General features: G+C 39.0%; 1 protein-coding gene across 1 annotated transcript in view; it reads left to right on the forward strand.

Moving 5' to 3' along the window:
- The window catches only part of ACTN2 (actinin alpha 2), a 68,648-nt gene that overhangs the window by 31,747 nt on the left and 16,805 nt on the right, over positions 1 to 20,096 (forward strand). Inside the window, exons 5-12 of the mRNA XM_066178834.1 lie at positions 549 to 636; positions 2,728 to 2,806; positions 5,680 to 5,761; positions 9,037 to 9,122; positions 10,562 to 10,654; positions 11,655 to 11,885; positions 13,011 to 13,158; positions 14,705 to 14,855. Coding sequence (XP_066034931.1) covers positions 549 to 636; positions 2,728 to 2,806; positions 5,680 to 5,761; positions 9,037 to 9,122; positions 10,562 to 10,654; positions 11,655 to 11,885; positions 13,011 to 13,158; positions 14,705 to 14,855 — 958 coding nt within the window. The remainder of the gene's footprint in view (positions 1 to 548; positions 637 to 2,727; positions 2,807 to 5,679; positions 5,762 to 9,036; positions 9,123 to 10,561; positions 10,655 to 11,654; positions 11,886 to 13,010; positions 13,159 to 14,704; positions 14,856 to 20,096) is intronic.

The following is a 20,096-nucleotide window of genomic DNA, read 5'->3' on the forward strand; positions in this document are numbered from 1 at the left end:
TCTAGAAACTAATCTCAATTTTCAACAAAAGAAGAATTGTTTCAAAGCTCTGCATGTTGTCCTGCCCACATAATTGGTGGGATATTAAATGTGGACCTAATGGTTTATTTAATAATTTCTGACCTTTACTTATGCATCAGATGCCCATAGGGTTCAGATAATAAATGTATCTTTTGGGCACTTAAACCTCCCCGTAAGCAAATGATCTGAGACTACGAGCGTATTTCATGTAGGCAATAACACAATCTTTTATATCTATTTGCATTGTATTTTTATTGGGTATTTTTCTCCAATGTACATTCTGCTGTCCAAACAATATAATTCCTTCATTTTCTTACATCCCAGAACTTCTGTGCAGGCTGAGACTCTGAGTTTAACTGTATTTTAATGAAATTCTGATAGTCCATTTATCCGAAGATCTTTTAGGATTAAATGTTGGTTTATGCCATTCCGTTTCAGGTGGCCAATCACATTTAAGATGAAAAGAAATTATTACTTGAGCACTTTCAAAATTTTTCCTATGTTTTACTTCCTTGTGTCTTTTACAGAGACCTCTGCCAAAGAAGGGCTGCTGCTGTGGTGTCAAAGGAAAACTGCTCCTTACAGAAATGTGAACATTCAGAACTTCCATCTTAGGTAAACTTCCATTATTTCAAGAGATAGAAGCAATTTCAAAAATGCTATGTCAAATTTTCCCCATGGTTCTGTAGGTATATATTTGATCAGAGAATTTTGCTCTTCACTGTTAACTAGACCTCATTCAAATTCTCCTGTTCTGTCTTCAGAGTGTTATTTTGGTTAGCCTTTAGCATTATTTACTATGACTTCCAGAGTTACTATTTAAAAGAAAAAGATCCTGCTGTATAAGGAATGACCATATTACTTTTTTAGAGGTCCTTTGTATTATATGGGAATTCCTGAGTACTGCAGCATAGTGACAAATGACTGCTTTCAAATGAGAGCCGCAGAGAAGTTCTTCTGGCAAAAGACCAGTGTGTTGAGCATGTGAATATCTTATTATGATGAATCATATTACTATTATTAAACAAGATTAAATTGAAAAAAACCTTTTTTCATTTATTTTTTTGCAATGTACATTACCATAAGGAGCATAAGATGCACTTGGTACATACACAGCAGCAGCACTGTAAACACAGTTGTTGACAGAATCAGGTTCATAACCTAAGCTGGAAAATTTAGTGAAGCTCCAGCCTTGTGTTTCTGTGTTTTCATTAAGAGCTAGAATGGGAATTCCAGGCCCTATACAGATTGCCTGGTTTAGGGTTTTCATTGGGCTAGTTCCTGAATCTGTGTCACTGGCCTACCTCATTAAAGTACATGACTTGCCATTTGCACTGTTTAACCAGGTGATCTTCCCTTTCCCGAGACCCTTCTAGTATTTAAAACAAGAGCTCTATATTTGTGTTTTGAATTAATTCTTAATGTGTAGTACCTAAAGCACATTTAGTGACTGAGAAGACACAGTTCATACATACATTCCAAGGTAAGAAAAAATTAATTTGATTTACAATCCCTGTATTGCCTTTCAGAGATCTGAAATTTGTTCTGTGTTACTTTCCTAGAATATGCAAAGATATATTTAGTAGAACTTTATGGATCACTGTAAGTTACAGTGTCAGAATCTTAGTATATATATGTACATACACTGGTCTGATACATGTAATGGGGAAAACATCTTGAATGGAAGTACCTTGATTAATGTTTGGGTGGATTGGCTCTTACAGCACTACTTTGCTGCGGGCTATCCAGATCATTTTATTTTACACCTTTTGGGGAAAAATATTCTTTGGTGCTGAGTTTGATTTGGTTTTACATTCTAGATGATTTTATGTTATATACAATGTAGGTATATTCTGCTTGATTTTGTTACTTTTATTTTTTTTGGAGATGGTTCTGCTATTTGAAGGATCTCAGTAGTAGGGATTTTAACAGTCTTAACATGCTTAGGCTCACACAATTACTGCACAGGACAAGACCTCAAACCCTCAGTCCCTCTGATTGCTTAAGGTGTTTAAATAAAGTATCTTTCAGAATATTTGCTTCGGGCTGAAAGGAACCTCTCATAATCTTTCTAAAACCATGTTATTTGTACCTCCATTCATTTCCTATTATTGCCACAAAAGGTAGCAGGTCTGAAGTCAGGGTAAAGTTTAAGAGCTCAGATCAAAGCTGTCATATGTGTGAAGTGTTGTAAATAAACTGAGCTGAATTATGATTTCTTACTTCTCTGAGCACATGGTTGTGCCAGCAAAATTCTCAGAAATAACAGAGAAAAAGCCAATTGCTTCAGCAAATTCTAGTAATTGCAGGTTTGCTCTCCTTTTATTTTTTCACAAATATGCTGTGAGTGTAATGGGAGATGATGCACTTTCATGGATGAATGTGCACTTGAGCTGTCCTAGAACACTGCATGAATTAAGCAATTGAAATCAGGGACTGTTGCACAAAATGTACATTGCCTAGAAAGTATATGAAATCTACATGGAGTGTATGGAGTATACCTTAAGTGTGTATGGACTGTAGAGTAAGATATGTACTATAGTTAAAGGAGTACAATAAGAGCAGCTCAGAGAGAGCTGACAGGACATAAATTCAGGATTTGACAGAATTCCTGCTTTAATTAAAGCCTTGAGCAAGGATCGAACTGTAAAATGCCATGACTTTATTAACTATTTTTTTTTCCATTTCATTTTTTTTGTTGTAAAGCTGGAAAGATGGCCTTGGATTATGTGCACTTATCCACAGACACCGACCTGATCTTATTGACTACTCCAAGCTAAATAAGGTCATCAGTCTGGGTGATACAGCATGCTGTCCTGCAGTGATTTGGCTGGCTTCTGGTTTGCTTAGCATGTTTTCTAAAAGACAGGCTGAAGAGTGCATAGTAATTCTGACTGACTTTCTAAGGTCCTTCCCAAAAAACCCTCAATGACACAAGGGAGAGGACCTCCTGACTGTCTCCTGTGTCCTTTCCTTCCCACAACAAAGACTTCAGTATTTAATTGCAAATAATCTGGCCCTCAGATTCTGGCAGTAGATGAAGTCTTTACACTGCTCAACATGGATGTTAAATCAAATACATTGGAACTATCCATTTACTGCTGATGGTATTGTCCATCCTGTTTTTATCTGGTGTAAATGACTGTAGATTGCAGACCAGTAAACACCGGCATGACCCAATTAATCTTAAAATTCCTTAGAACAAACACTACTCTTGCTAATTAGGAATACACAGTAAATTACTAGTCTTACATATTCAGAAAGCATTCACTGATTCTCAGGTTATACTTCTTCCAGACAAGCGGAAGCAAAACTGATAAACTAACCTCCTTAGCTAGTACCTCATGGGGATTAAAAACTATTTTATTATAATCTGCTACTTATGGCAAAATGCATGCTTTCTAAAAGATACTTTGGTTTGAGAGGGAGAAATGAGGAATGAGCAGTAATGTCAGAATTTCTTGGTATCATTACTGAAGGAAAAAAACCTAGAAAGAAGTAGAATGTTGGTGTTTCACATTAGGTCCCAATACATACATGCTGTTTACTCCTTTCTGGAATGAATGCTTCTTGAGGTCTCATGTAAACACCAGCACAACAGAAACCTTAATCATGGTTTTAATCTGTTGTGTGTAACTTTGCATTGATGAGAGTGTGGTAAAACATCAACTGTATTTTTCTATTCCATGCCCTTTCATTGCAAATTGGTTTACCAGTGGAATCAACTGTTATTAGAAAGTTCTTTCTGAAGAAAAGAGAAATGAATGAACTGAAATGATTTAAAAACTTAGTCTGTTTTATATGTTTATATGTTCAGTTTATGCCAGGGTCCCTGAAGTGTGCAGTGATGAAAATTAAATGAACTTAGTACTGAACACATCAGATTTTCATTTAGGCAGCTGTTGAGGTATCTTCAGATCTGAACCAATGGGCAAAATATTAGCCATCAATAGCAGCTTGTTCTCCAATTCTATAGGCAACCTTTCCTACAGATAAACAGAGTAATGGAATGACTGAGCTACCTGTCTCTGTGCACATGCGCTTATTATGCATGGCACAGGCAGAAGTGAGTTTGAGTGAATCTGTGCTTTGAATAGTGGGACAGTGCTAAAGAACATCACAGTTAACCCTCCCATAGATGAGTGCTGAGAAAAGGGAACAGAACATAAGCAGGTCTGCTTCAATGTTACTATTTTCCTCTTAGAGGTTTCCAAAATAAGAACAGGTCAGGTTTCAAATTGAGGCTGAGCTGTTGCACATAAAGCACATGCAGAAAAAAATAAAGTCCTAAAATAGATCTTGCTTTTCTGGCCTGGCTGTGTTTGATTGACTCTTCATTTTGGTTACATTAACAGCTGTCTTGGTGTCTTGTTTCTTATCTCCTGCATGCTGTCCTTTCCTTTTCTCACCAATATATTTTGTGTGAACTTGTAGCTGGAAAGATGGCCTTGCTTTCAACGCCCTTATCCATAGACACAGGCCTGATCTCTTTGACTATACCAAGTTAGATGAGGTATTTCTTTAGCTGTAGCTGAGATTTTTAGCTACTGTGGCTTGTCGTTCTGTTTAAAAGGATGGGTGATGGAAATCTCCAATTATTGAGAAGCTGCGATGATTTTAATGCAATCCTTTACCTGTGGAGCACTATTTACTCATGCACTTAGTACCAAGCACACAAATAGGAGGTGCTCATCACTCATTCATAAGCAAAGTGCTTTAACCCTTTAACCTAGCCAATAGGTCTCACTTAGATTTACTGTCTTTTTTACTTTGCTTTTCTGCACCTTCTTTTCCCAGTCTCTCTCTATAGACATGGGCATTGTTCAGAGTGGCTATGACCAGTTATTAGTTTGTGACTCTGTCAAAATAATAGTAGCATTAATGGCATGAACTGCCATTTCGCATAGCATGTTTTTTCTCCAAGCTGATATGTGAAGGCTGCTTTAATGGCAGCCCTAATCTGACACACTCTTTCATTGTCAACAACAGTTGTCTGTAATGTAAGACACAAAATCTGTGCTCTCTATCTGAACTATGCTCACTGCTTCCTTTCTCTTTCCTTCGAAAACCAAAATCTCAAAATCAGTGGAAGGGATTGAATTTCCACAGCCCTAAAATTCCATTTATAGAGGCATTACAGATTTTTATTTCCAAGCCCAAACTGACAAGTTTCACTCCTTCTGGAGAACAATTCTGTCTGTGCTTCCTTCTTCTCATGCATGCACCTAACCAGCAGAGAACTCAGTGAAAGTCATATCCCTGTGATGTACTGTGTAGTAGGTATAAAACAGGCAGGGCTGTGTTGAACAGTCTCATTTAGCCTGCTGGTCCAGTGGCATTTATTGTCTGTATTGCTGCTGTACTTCATTCAGAATTAGCTCAGAATTGAGTGTACACTGTTACCTGTGCTCACCTCCAGAATGCACTTCCAGCAGAGCTTTAGCAGTAGATAACAGCTTGCTAAAATTTACTTTTGAAAACGTACCAGCAGATAGACCAAAAGTTCATGTACCTAGACTCTGTTTTTGGAAGAACAATAGTTGTGGCTCCAGTTTACACTTTGGAAAAACAGATGTTAAGTTTTAGTGTACCTACTCTGGTCTTGCTTTAAAGAGAAACTTCTATCTTTGACTCAGTGTATTTTTTTCTTTAATGCAGGATGACCCCATAGGGAATATCAACCTTGCCATGGAAATTGCTGAAAAGCATTTGGATATCCCAAAGATGCTGGATGCAGAAGGTGAGAGTTATACTTTACTGAAGTTTGTCTTGCTCATAAGCAGAACACAGTAAAACTTTTTTTTTTCTTTTCCCTAGCAGATTTTCAGTATTCCTTCCATATGAATCATAATGTAGCAACCTGCTTCATTTTCAAAAGATATTTTCATTTCTTTTCCACATGCATTGGATAATTTCACTCACTTTTTGCTTTATTATTTATTGTTGATGTTTGCATTTATTACAGTGCTTTGGACCCTAACCTCAGCACATGGCCTCACTGTGCTGAGGTAAAATGCAGGATCAAAAGTTAATCCTTGCTTTTAATATTTAAAATTTAATAAAGGGAAATATATCTGTAAGCAACTTAAAGCATATTCAGTTTTTTAAACGTTTAAGTGAGGGGGAAAAATAGAAATAGTAGAAGTACTTCAAAACTTTCAAAATATACTAACACATGCCTCACTTCCTCTGAAAGAGAGCTAGGTTGAGGGAAGCACTTTTTGGGTTTATTTTAGTTGTAAACTTTTTGCAGTGATACTTTTAACAAATAATTCATTTGTCTTTAATTATCTTGAGATTTCCTGAATTTCTTCAAGATAGCCAAACTTTTGTACTCTGGGAAAAAAATGCTGCCACACTACTGGAATTTGCTTACATTAGTTCAAAGCATTCTTCCCCAAGAATGGAGGAGACTCAGCTCTGGTGGCTTGTCGGTAGAGCAGTGATAACATGGGAATTATCCAGAGTACTCAAACTGACTACACCTGCTCCACTTGCAGTCTTGATTTGGAAAGTTAGACAGGATGATTTGGAAAATGCAGGTTGTAACCTCTTCGTTGAAGAGTAGATTCACCTTCATGCTTTAAAACAAATTGTTTCCATTTTTTGATATGCCATTCCCCTTTCAAGCACCACTTAATTATTTTGCTCTGAAATACTGTGCAAGGAATAAACAGAGAAGTGCTGTCCCCTTGCCACTGAGCAGCTTTCTACATTTTTTTCATCTTTTCTTCATAGTCAATATAAGAAAACTTTTAGTTTCCTCGCCATATTTTCTGCACATTCTATTCCTTATCTTACTATTCGGCTCTTGACAGGGGAGGAGGTAATTAAATTATCTTCCTTCTAATACCCTTTAAGTATTCAAGGTAACTTTTTACCATCTTTACTTCCACTGTGCTTTCCATGGAAACTTTGCAAAGTTTTGTTCACAGCTACATAAAGTATATGCAAAATCAGTAAATAAATTAGTCCTGAACCTAGAAATCTCACTGTTAACATCAGAAATTTTCACTCACTCCAGGGTCTTTTCAAGTCAGTATCTTCCCACTCCTTACACTGACAGCAATCCATGCAGCTTGCACTAGAATCATTCATTACTCAGCCATCACTGCTGTAAAAACACCTTTTCCTGCATTCTTCTGTTAAGTGTTGAAAAGGTCCATTTTTACCCATGGATGCATACCTTGTTTGATCCACTTTATATTTTCACTCCCCTGCCATGGTAGGGACAAAGTTATTAGCCAGCCAAGCCAAATCATCCTGTGATTTATGCTATTAACTAAAGAGATGGGCTGGCACAGGGATTGCAGAGCTGCTGCTATCCAACTTCTCCTAGCACAAAATGTATTTCTGGACCGCAGGAATTGCACAGGTTTCCATTATACGCCAGTACCCTGTCAGCCACTGTGCTGATACACACTGAGTGCAGTTCTGCTTTGTGACTGTCAGTGGCTGTGTTTAGCTCTGCAGTAATTGCAGTGATTCAGATGAAGTTGCTTTGGAGTGGCAGTGAAGCTGAACCCAGTAGATCTGCCAGCCACGCCATCTGCTTGGAAGTTTCCACAAACCAGAAGGTAGCAATACCCTTCTCTACAGTCCCAGCCTTCAGATGTTTTGTCATTTCAGGGAGAATTGTATCTTTTGTGTTTGCTGATTCCTAAAGCCTAGGTGGCCTTGCACTCATATCAGTAAACAGATGCAACCTGAATAATTGTGTATTTATTTGGAATCCTTACAGCAGTGAGGTGACACCATTAGCATAATCAGATGAAAGTACCTTGTGAGAATTTCTGAGCAGTTAACCCTCTTCTCTCCACACAGATGTAGTAAACACTGCCAGACCTGATGAAAGAGCCATTATGACTTATGTTTCCTGTTACTACCATGCATTTGCTGGTGCTCAGAAGGTGAGACTGTAGATGGATCAGATCTCATCCTTCACCTTCTGTCTTGTTTTTTTCAGCAATTTTTCCTTTTCTGATCTTTTCCTCACTAGTTACTAGAAGAGCATCTTAGAGCTGAGCTCATTTCCTGTCGCCTCTTTTCTCTGTGAGCTGCTTTTTTGGTAGAGCCAGTAGTATCCATTTGTTCCATGGAAACAAACCTCATCTTTCTGCATATTTACTAATAATATCCAGTAGGTTTTTGACAGCTGGTGACTGAATGGGAGAGGATGATACTCTCTTTAAATGAATTTGTGTGCATTCATTTGAAGTACCATTAAAAATGTAAGAAGAAAACAAGCTCAGAGTGGAAAACAATAGTAGAATGCCATCTTTCTTCTCTCTGCTGGATATTATTTCTGCTACAGATGTCAAAATCATCATAACATGCTCAGAAAAAAACCAACCCTTCTCTTATGCTTTCAGAATTGTTTTTAAAATGTTAAATGCTTAATGGTAAGTACAAACAGCAACATCAAATGATGCTCCTGTGCAAAAAAGACACAGAAACATATAGAGACATCTCAGATACTGGAATCATGTCCTAAAGAAAAGAAGGAAAATTCTAAAAAGTGTGGTGGTTTGGACTTGGGCATACTTCATGTATCGATAATATAAAAAAATACTGATATGTAATGCTAAGGTTATAACTAATCCACGTGCAACTTCCAAAGAACATCTCCCCAGATTGAAATGTAGTCTGCCTTTCCTGTGTCTTAGTCGAAACTCCCAGAATTTAAGTCACCAGACATACGTGTGCCATCTCTTAAGCAGACAGTCCTGGTAAAATCGAGGTTACTCCCCCTATGACATACTGCTGGATCAAGCTTAATGAAAACAAAACCTCCTCTTTGCATGAGCTTATACTGAATTTTTAGTGCACTTTTTATTCCGCCAGCAACCCTCAATCTAACAGTAAATTTGTTACAGCTTTATAGAATTTCTCAAATACAGAGCTATGGACAAGAAAACAGTAAGAAGGACATAAAATTATGCATTTATTTATTTATCCTATTTTCTATTTCTCGACTCCTTTTTTTCTTGTTTTAATTTCTCCCCCCTCTTGTAGATATTGTGAACACTCCCAAACCTGATGAGAGAGCTATCATGACATATGTGTCCTGCTTCTACCATGCTTTTGCTGGAGCAGAGCAGGTATTAATCAACTGTCCCTTCAGGTTGCTGTGTTTTTGATTGGTTGTTTTACATTTCCACTAGTCTATTAAAAAAAAAAAATCTAACTAATTTAGCACTATGTGGTTTTAATTAATATTTGCAAGTATTACTTGAACACTAATATTTGTTTTTAACCTACTCTCAAAACCTGTTTTAGTTAAATGTTGTGTAACAATTTAACTTCTTTAATTCAAATAGACATTCTATTTCTAATTTTGGGTCATTATTTGGTAATTTTAAGGACTGTTTGAGAAAAAAATGATTTCAAGATATTGTAAAGTGGAGTTGTTGCTTGTTCCTACGTCTATTGTGTTTACTGCCTAACAGAATGTTTGACTTTTGGAGACTAAGACTTACTCATGCTGAGTAGTAATTTAGGGCTAGATTTTCAAAAATGCCTAAAGACACAGAGAGGCACAGAAGGTACCCAACACAGTATTTGTGCCTGGTTCCCACTGAAGCCAACAGAATTATTTGTGGATGAAAGTACTAGTATAACAGCCATGAACACCAGCAGCAGACCTGGCATTGGTGGGATTTTCAGTTATAAATGTGGCATTTTCCACTCTTCTGCTTCATACATTTCTAGCCTACAAATGGACATAACCCAACTTATGTTAAAAAAAAGAAGAACCTTTTAAATAGTTGATATTTTCTCTTCATCCTCAGGACTGAATTTCCCTTCCTGTCTGCTAGGTCGCCTATACCTCACCACAGCACAACTGCTGTAGTGCTCTCTTGCTTCTGGGTATGAAGGTTTTGCTACTCATGCAAAAGGGGAATTCCAAATACTCTGTAACACAGGAGTCTACATAGATATTTATTTGATTGGATACATTCCAGAGCCATATTTGTATGAAAGTATTGCTCTGTGGTATCAAACTAGTCAATTTTAAATATGGCTTAGCTACACAGAACCTTCACATATAAATTTGTCAGGAAGCATGAAAAGATTTGCTGTCAGTGGTTGAGCTGCACTTATTCTCATGGGTATATGTACATATGATATGCAGATATAAAGTGGTCTGAGACTCCTGCCTCACATGTGGTATCTTTCCAGTGTGGCTAACAAATCTAATACTTGTTGGATGTGATTTAAAAAAATAACCTAATAGGATATCTTTAAAAATTACCTAAGTTGTCTTTAAAAAGAAAAAATTTATTGGACTAGTGTATAATAAGGCTTCACTGTACGACAAGGGGACCTCTGTGCTGATCCGTGCCTCATTCAGGCCATTGGAATCTATGGCTGCAGGAGGATGGAAAATGACTGTCTAAGCAACCTACGAGCATAAATCACCAACTATAAAAGAATGTGATCTTTTATTTGCAGCAGCCACATTTTCTCTCTTTCTCCAAGCCTATACTTCTCAGAATTTGTTTATTAATTTGTCCTGTTTATTTGCTGTGTGTTACAGGCTGAGACTGCAGCTAACCGGATCTGTAAGGTGCTTGCTGTGAATCAGGAAAATGAGAGGTTGATGGAAGAGTATGAGAGACTAGCAAGTGAGGTAAGGATGCTCTATCTGCAATGTGGTGACAATAATGAAATATTGGAAGCTGAAAGATTCATGCACTCTCTTCAAGACAGCAAAGTGGAGACACTGTAAGGGTAAATCTCACAGTGGCAGGTTACAAAGCCCAGTTGCCCAGGATATCAAGTTTCAGGTGACTCCTTTGCCACAGACTTCCTGTGTGACCTTCAGCAGGTCAGTCAGTCTTGTTAACATGCCCAAAAGGGTATCTTGAGGATTGTCATCCATCTACCCCAAGACCAAGCTTCCTGTCTTTTTAATCTTTGAAGACAGCCATCCTTGATCACATGTGGAACGTACCAGATCCTGTCACCCCAAGCAAGCCCCTTGGCTTTGTGTACTGCAAAGCACACCTGGACAGTGTCTGTCCAGTTATTCACAATTCACCTGAGAGCATGGACAGCAGATGAATGTACAGATGAATGTGCTCCTCCTGTCCTTTCTTGTTTAATGGTAAATCTGCTGAGCAGGACTACAGATGTACAGTGCACAAATGAGAGCTCTCTTATATTTTATTGCTTAAACTGCAAAAACATACTTAGATCACAGTACTACTTTCTATATCTAAATTTGCACAAATGGCCTTCTGAGTGAAGATTTTTATATGATCTGAGGCTGGTTTCTGTCCTGATCCCATAACTACGACGACCTGAAACACCAAGACCAATACTTTTGAAAGTGGCAGATGATACTGGGTAACTTAGATTCTGAATAATTAAAGACACCTTAGATGTGTGTTAATCTTTCTGAAAATCAGAGTATTTCTAGAAATACCAGGAATATCTGGGAAAATTTGCTATAAAAGTAGTGTTCAGCTTTTAGTATCTTGTGCTTACTCACCATTAAGGCATCAGTACCAACTGAAGTCAATAATATTAAAATGGAGCAAACTTAATTAAGATTTGTATGTTCAATATAATCTTTTTCGGTTGTTTTTCCATTGCCTTTATTTGACTTGTTTATGTTGGTTTGAAAGCTTTTAGAATGGATTCGCCGGACAATTCCTTGGCTGGAAAACAGGACCCCAGAAAAAACAATGCAGGCTATGCAGAAGAAATTAGAGGATTTCCGGGACTACCGCCGCAAACACAAACCCCCCAAAGTCCAGGAGAAATGTCAGCTGGAGATCAACTTCAACACCCTGCAGACAAAACTGAGGATCAGCAATCGGCCAGCTTTCATGCCATCAGAGGGGAAAATGGTTTCAGTAAGTAAAGGAGACATCAATATTCTGTTTGCTTTATCAATGGTCTCCCAAAAATGCCAATGGGAAGGATTGAAAGGCTATTCTAAGTCAATCTCAGAAACATCAGTTTGTTGTGTGTTTTCAATACCAAACTCCTTTTACATGTTCCCTTTTGTTCTAGAATCTTGCTTTCTAATAAGCATGCCCCTGCCTCTTTGAAGGCTTTCCCAAAAGCAAATTATCTGGAGATGCAAGATGATATAGAGCTTCCTTTGGGAAATGTTATCAATACTCGTGGATCAGTGAGCCAGTGATTGCTTATTTAAGCAAAACTCAGTAGTTTCACTGACATTTTAGTCATCAAACAAACAGACATTGCTCAATACATGTTTCTATGTTTTTCTTTTCTGCTTTTTCTCTTATGTCTATGAAGATAAAAATAGTCCATATCAAGAATTCTCATCTGCTGATAAATACTGTGACTTAACTGTGGGTCAAAACATTTCCTGTGGAATATAGCAAACCTGTTTCTGTACTCTGTTCTATCATTATGTTTTGGTTTCTCAGATTTCATAAACAAAAGAAATTGCTCTATCTGAAAAGGGCCATTTTCTACTCCCTGTACACAGAAAATAAGGGCCCTGTTACTTCAGGTTCCCAAACATGTCCTTTTTGCGAGGAAATTCACAAAACTTTGTGTACCACAGAAGGTGAAATGAATTTATGTTCCAGGTAAAATATGCACCAAATCCTCTTGATACTAATTACCTTGCTATTGTCAACTTGTGAAAGCAGAGCACTTTAATTTTGATAACAGATAGATATATTATAAAAGAACACACACATGGTAAAATGGAAGGTAAAAGCAATATATTGTGAAGACATTGGACCTGTAGCCATGCTTGGAAACCATTTCTATAGGGGCTTCTTTCAGGAACCCACCTGAATACAATGCACCATGAGGAGCAGGTGTCTGCACTAAAACACAACTGCCTGACAACATTTTCTATGATTCTATGATTTTACCAAATCTGAACATAAAAACTTCTCTTTTGGAAGCCAAGTTGTGAATGAATTAAAAATCTGTAAATTTAGATAAGAAGAGATTACAGTTTCATCCATCTCTCCCATGTATTCTCTTCACAGGATATTGCCGGCGCTTGGCAGAGACTTGAACAAGCTGAGAAAGGCTATGAAGAGTGGCTGCTGAATGAAATACGACGACTGGAAAGACTTGAACACTTGGCTGAGAAATTTAGACAGAAGGCTTCCACTCATGAACAGTGGGCATATGGTGAGGAGAGATGGCTTTTAAAATTTTTAGTATTTTAATGTTCAAAGTTGAACTGTCAGTGCTGCGTATTTGCCAGCTACGAACTCACTCATAAGTAGTTTGGACAATTTCAGACAATCTAAAATAATAACAGATAAAATGTCAGGTTTTGTTGACTGTAGTCACAATCCTAACTTGTTGGCATGTTGCTAATGAGAAGTAACTGTAAAAATCATACTTGAAGCAGTGAGTCAAACTTAATGGGAATATTCTGCATTTGAATAGAGGCCATTACTGCTAATGTATTCCTACATAGCTGTACACCAGCAATTCAACTAGGAGCACAGTCATACCACTGGCTGAGTGTGAAAGTATTAACAGAAGTATTCTGAGTTTATTATTATTTGGTAATTATGATGTTCTGAATAGTCCAGATAAACTACGTGATACTGGACTCGTGTGTGCTTTGCTCCAAACCCAGGAATGCATGCCATTTATAGTTCTGGCTTTTAATGGTAACCTAACCTTACCTGTAGTTGTGACACCTGTAGGACCTTATGGTGGCGTTCAGTTTTGTTGGGGACTATTAAACATACATCTGCTCTATCATCCTGATGACTGTCTTCCTGTTTCTGCCATGCTTCTGGCTTTTTCCAGCCAGATTCTTTTGACACTGTGAAAGTGAGTCAGAGTCCAGCCTCTAACAGAGTTGCTGGAAGCATGCAAGGCTGTAAATGGTTGCCAAGCAGATACTAGAGGGGAAACTACAGCGTTTATCAGCCCTAAGAGCCGGTTTTCTGAGCATAAACTACTCATGGTGACAAGTTATAGCTGTTGTGTAGGGAAAACTTCATATAAGCTGGAACACAGCAAGTGGAACAATAGTTGCTTCTGGCTCTAGGATTCAGAGAGCTGCAAATGCCATGTGGTGACTGCAGCTGCAGGGCCTGTCTGTGTGGATTCAGTTGTCCAACATAGAAGCTACTCAGCAGTAGTATTTCAGTTTCTACTTAATCTTTGTTTCTCTAGCCTTCTGTAGATAAGTTGGCATTTTGCACTTAAAATTCAGCATTCGATACAAAAGGCATTCACACATCTCAGGTTTATTTTTTTTTTAAGTGCTGAAATGAATAATGAATTGAAGGCAGAACATAAAAAAGAATAACAGATCATTAGTAAGAAGCTGAGCATAGCCGTGTGATTTCTGTTTTTTTTAGTCTATTCTACAAAAAATTATCACAGTGGTTTAGAGATACAGTTTTTGCTAATACCCCATTTTTATGCCAGTTTCTCCAGCAATGTAGAATTCTCTAGCAACGTAGATTCCCTCACTATTTTAGACCTGTATAAGCAGCCTATGCAGAAACCAGGACATTACTGTGATGGCTTTAAAAATACGTTTCTAATTAACATGTGCTGACAATTTTCTGCTGATTTCAGTGGAGGTGAGATTTAATTTCATACATATGATTTTCACCATGCCTCAACTAAAAAGTTGATCGAATTTACAATTTTCCGAACAAACAAATTGCTAAAAAATGAGTAACATTTTCATTTCCTCTTTCAGGCAAAGAGCAGACCTTGCTTCAGAAGGATTATGAGTCTGCCTCTCTGACAGAAGTCCGTGCCATGTTAAGGAAACATGAAGCTTTTGAGAGCGATTTGGCTGCTCACCAGGACAGGGTGGAACAGATCGCTGCCATTGCCCAGGAGCTGAAGTATGTTCCATTTAAAGGCTTGCAGCTGCTGACATTTAACTTTGCGATAAACTCTTTCCAATGAATTTGATAGTGTCATAGGTACCAACGTAGGAATTCCAGACGTAGTTTCATAAGTATATTATCTGAGCTGGTCACTGAGACCTTTCCCTCATCTCCCCCTTTCCCCAACCAAATGTAGATATTCAGCTGACCAAAATTATTTGAAAAGAAACAGATTCAACTTGACTTCACAGTAATATTTTAGCATTAGCTCTACTCATGAGTCCATTGTGGGTTGATGGGAATCCTGGAGATGTTTGTTTCTTAGTTCATATGGTCTGCTGAGAGGTATGGGCTATGAGTTGTTTAGCTTAGAAAAAATGTTTCACTTACACAAATTACAGATCAATTACATATCTTCAGAAGTAGTTTGGACCTTTCAAAAAGCTTCACATCCCTTTATTTTCTCTACACCAGTGGGTAATGCACTGACTTCCTGCAGATTTAATTGTCTCTAATGTGCTTATTTTCACAATCTCATGATATTATATTTGGAAGTGCAATTGTCTCCATTTTACAGAAGGGACAGTTGAAACTAAATAAATTGCTCTCAGATTCCTGCCCTTGGCTTCAGCTCTCCAAGTTTCAATTTCTCACCTTGAACAGACAGAACAGTTACTGCTCAGAAAGGAAATCTTAGAAACATGCCCTTTTTTCACTTTGTGAAGGACGATGACTCACAAACAGCTCCATATTCATTAACAATTAAAAATCAGACACTTGTCTAAAAATGTAGTTCATATCTGATAGCAGCAGCACTTACAGCAATTGTGTAATTCAAATGAATTTATAAGAAAAATCCCATCTTCAAGATTATTTAAAGGAAAAAAAAAGCACAATGGGCAGAATAAGTACTGTGTTTTTGCTAATATGAAAGAAATCTGAAAAAAACCACAGAGAATGGAGATAGCCCTGAATATGTGAGATTATGAAACACTTTCTGGGCATACCTTCATCTCTGTTGTGGAGATATTTCATACAATGGCTTGGGTTGGAAGGGACCTTAGTGATCATTTAGTTCCAAGACCCCTACCATAGATAGGGACATCTTCCACTAGATCATGTTGCTCAAAACCCCTCGCCTTGAACACCTCTGGGGATGGGGCATCCACAGCTTCTCCAGAAAACTCGTTCCACTGCCTCATCACCCTCACAGTAAAGAATTTCTGCCTAATATCCAGTCCAAACCTTCCCTCTTGCTGTTTAATACTGTTCCCCCTTGTCCTTGTTAAAAGTACCTCCCCAGCTCTCCTGTAAGTTCCCTTTAGGCACTGGAAGGCTGCTATAAGATCTCCCCAAAACCTCCTTGTCTGCAGGCTAGACAGCCCCAACTCTCTCAGCCTCTCTTCTTAGGACAGATGCTCCACCCCTCTGATCATCTTTGTGTTCCTTCTCTGGACCCACTCCAACAGGTTCATGTCTTCCCTGGGGGTCCCAGAGCTGGATGCAGGGTTCCAGCTGGGGTCTCACTAGAGCAGAGCACGGGGACAGAGTCCCCTGGCCCTGCTGCCCACGCTGCTTTGGATGCAGCCCAGGACACGTTTGGCGTTCTGGGCTGGGAGTGCACATGGCTGGGTCATATTTAGCTTCTTGTCAACCAGCATCCCCAAGTCCTTTCTCCCAGGGCTGCTCTCAATCCATTCTCTACCCAGCCTGTATTTGTGCTTGGGATTGCCCCGAGATTTATTTCTCTTTATACTAAAGAAACTTTCTGTAGCACCTAATCATTGCTAATTCAGCTTCAGCTTTATGAATTATGAGAAACTTTGGGAATGTAGTATACATAGCACAGCATCTGCTTACCAGTGTTTTGAACCCTCTGTCCTTTACCTCTGGTGACGCCAGTGAACACTGTATCCTGTCTATTTTGGGATTGTCTCTTCTCAGTTGTTTCAGTAATTTGCTGTGTGAAGTTAAACAAGTTATTTGTGGCCTGGGCCGTGAAGGTGCTGAAAGCTGATTACATTTAGAGATGCTCTAATTTGACTTCTCTGCTTCTCCATACAATGGTGCTATCAGTGCCTGATTTTACACTGTGACTCTGTAACTCAATTAGGCTTAATGCCCATGGGGAACACTGAATGAAAGGTCAGAAAGGTCAGGTTTTATCACTGGCTGCAAGCAAATGGGCAGCTTCCATTTAAATACTGATTTTAATTATTTCTACATAATTCCTCACACAATAAAACTATGGAGGAAAATGCTAATTTCTTTCTTAATCCATAGTTTTAATGAAGGATTAATATCTCAATGCTAAGAAATGTACATTGGCATCTGATACAAAGCCTGTTGAAGCCAATGTGGGTATTTCTTGATTTTTGTTTGTTTGTTTGGTGTTTTGTTTGTTTGTTTGTTTTGTTCCTCATCACCGGAGCAGGCCCTTACAGAAACCATCATCCTCTGTGTCTAAATTCCTAGTCAGTACACCTCCATGTTTTGTTTCAGTCAATCCCTTGGATGCCTGATGTTGCAATTTCAAAAGAGAACTGTTGCTGTATGACCTTGAACTCTACTAGTTACAGTTTTCTGTCCCGGTATTTTCTGCTATAGCTCAGTCCACTGTGTGCTTAAGGTTAAAGTTGCTACAAGCTTGTTGATTGATGCTATTTAGATAGAGGGTTTATGTGTGTATGCAAACAGGTGATTCAAGCCAGGATGCTGCCATAAGATTGTTGTGTTTCCAGCCTGTATAGATATTTAGATATTTCTTAGCAAAGAGGCATGACAGGACTTGGAGAGGGCTTTGCACAAAGCTGAAGGGGGCAGGCATTTCTGAAATGAAATTTGCCATTTATGACAAAGCAAATGCTCATTTGAGTGAGCTGTACTATAAAAACCCATATTAATTTATGATCTTATGTGCTCATTCCAATGTTTCCAATCATCAAGACAAAATTTTTGGAATGTCATTTCTTGTATCACTTGTAGTATAGTGACTGATTTTCAGCCAAGCAGACCATTATCTGTAAGACTGATTTGAGAGTAATTTTGGTTCTGGAGATGTGGGCTCAAATTGTGCTTACGTGCACGGTTAACATGAGCCTTGTTCTGAAGCACTGCTAAAACATGTTGCTCAGCAAGTTATTTTTGTGGCACTATCACTGTTCCCAAAGTGAGCTCACACCTAAGTGCTTTTCTGGATCATGCCAAAATTTGACTGAATTTTTAATTTTTGACAGATAAGACTGAGTTACTTGTACGATCAATAGTGGTAACTTAATGATTTTTAAATTCCAAAGGTGCTAGGTTTCAAAAGGCCAAACAAACAGAAAGACTGTTCTCTTAGAAGGTCTGTAACACATGAACAGCAGTACTTCAAACACTGCAAAGCAAAAATTTTTACAAAATGTAAATCTAGTCTCTTCAATGTTGAGAAAGATACAAAAATTAATAGGACAGGGAATGTAAGCTTGTGTTTTATTTCCAACTAATTAATCTTTGATGAGTTATTATTTCCTCTGCTTCTTCTTTGAGCAGAAAAGTGTTCTTTGATACCCACAATACACTTATTTGAAGTAAACAGCAGGCCTAGACAGGTAGTGGAGCTCCACTGTTTAATGCCACTTGGTAAACTAACTTAGGATTTAGTTAGTTAGCACTATGGGTGCCCTTTTACAAAGTTCTTTTGATCTTATTCTCCTACCTATTTGTCCATAGCACATATCCCTGGAAGGAACAGGATAGTTGAGATCTTATGGGGAATGACTGAATCTCCCTGGCAGAGCTTGTGGAGGAAGGTGGCGTATCACCTTCCAGGACTTTGACCACAGCTGGTACAATCAGTCCCTCACTTTTATGGAAGGACACCTGCCCTTTCCCTTAATCAACAAAAGGAGATAAGTGATCATTGAAGCAAAAATAAGGTTTGCTCCCTCAGGAACATAATCTAATAAACGTAATGTGCTATAATGAAAAAAACCCGACAACTTTCAGCCAAAAACTCATGACAGCAAAATCAATCTCGGCCTGTTTCATCCAAGACTCTATGCTCCTGACCTAAAATTCCTTAGCAGATAGGTGGCTTTTGTTGTATCCCTTGAAGGCTAATGAAAAGGCTTCTAAAGAAGGAAGCCAGTTTTCCAGTTAAGGAGCCCTTGTACAGTGTGACTTGATGACAGTTTTCTCCTTACATACAAGAGTTTACTTTCACAATTTTGGGTGGTTTTTGTTATTTTTTAAAATTGTTTGGAGGATTGGATTAGAGAATACATAGGCAAATGTGACATCTCCAAGTCCATGGGCTCTGGTGGGCTGCATCCATGAGTGCTAAAAGAACTGCTGGATACTAGAGTGCCACTGCTCATGATGATCTTTGAAAGACCATGACAGTCAAGAGAGGTGCCTGAGGACTGGAAGAAAGCAAGTGTTACCTCAGTCTTCAGCAAGTGCAAGAAAGAGGACTAAGGGAGCTACTGGCCAGTAGCTTCAGCCTCATCTCAATCCCTGGCAAGGTGATGGAGCATCTGATTCTGGAGGCCATCTCTAGCCACAGGGAGGTGGTCAGGAGTAATCAGGTAAATCACCAACCTGATTGCCTTCTCCAGTGAGTCAGCTACCTGGACGGATGAGGGAAGACCAGTGGATTTTGCCTCTCTTGACTTTAGTGAGGCTTTCAACTTGGTCTCTCACAACATCCACATAGGCAAAGTCAGGAAGTGCAGGCTGGATGAGTAGGCAGTGAGATGGATTCAGAGCTGCCTGAATGGCAGATCCCAGAGGGTTGTACCCAGTGCACATGGTCAGGTTGGAGGCCTGTCTCTTGTGGTGCCCCCAAGGCCCAGCACTGGGCCCAGTGTTGTTTACCTTGTTCATCCCTGACTCAGGCGAAGGGGCAGATGCCTCCTCAGCAGGTTCACTGACAACACATTGGCAGGAAGGGCCAATAGCCCAGAGGGCTGTTCAGCCCCTCAGAAGGAGGGATGAGAGATGGGCAGAGAAGAACTGACTGAACTTTAACAAAGGCACGTGCAGGGTCCTGCACCTGGAGAGGAATAACCCCTGCACCAGGACAGGCTGGGGGCTGAGCTGCTGGAAAGCAGCTCTGTGGCGATGGACCTGGGGGTCCTGGTGGACAACAAGCTGTCCCTGAGCCAGCAGTGTGTCCTTGTGGCCAAGAGGCCAATGGTGTCCTGGGATGGATTAGGAAGAGCATTGCCAGCAGGTTGAGGGAAGTGATCCTGCCCCTCTACTCAGCCCTGG

This window comes from Chamaea fasciata, unplaced genomic scaffold (assembly GCF_029207755.1).
Source record: "Chamaea fasciata isolate MVZ Bird 193981 ecotype frontalis unplaced genomic scaffold, bChaFas1.0.hap1 SCAF_3, whole genome shotgun sequence".
NCBI lineage: Eukaryota > Metazoa > Chordata > Aves > Passeriformes > Sylviidae > Chamaea > Chamaea fasciata.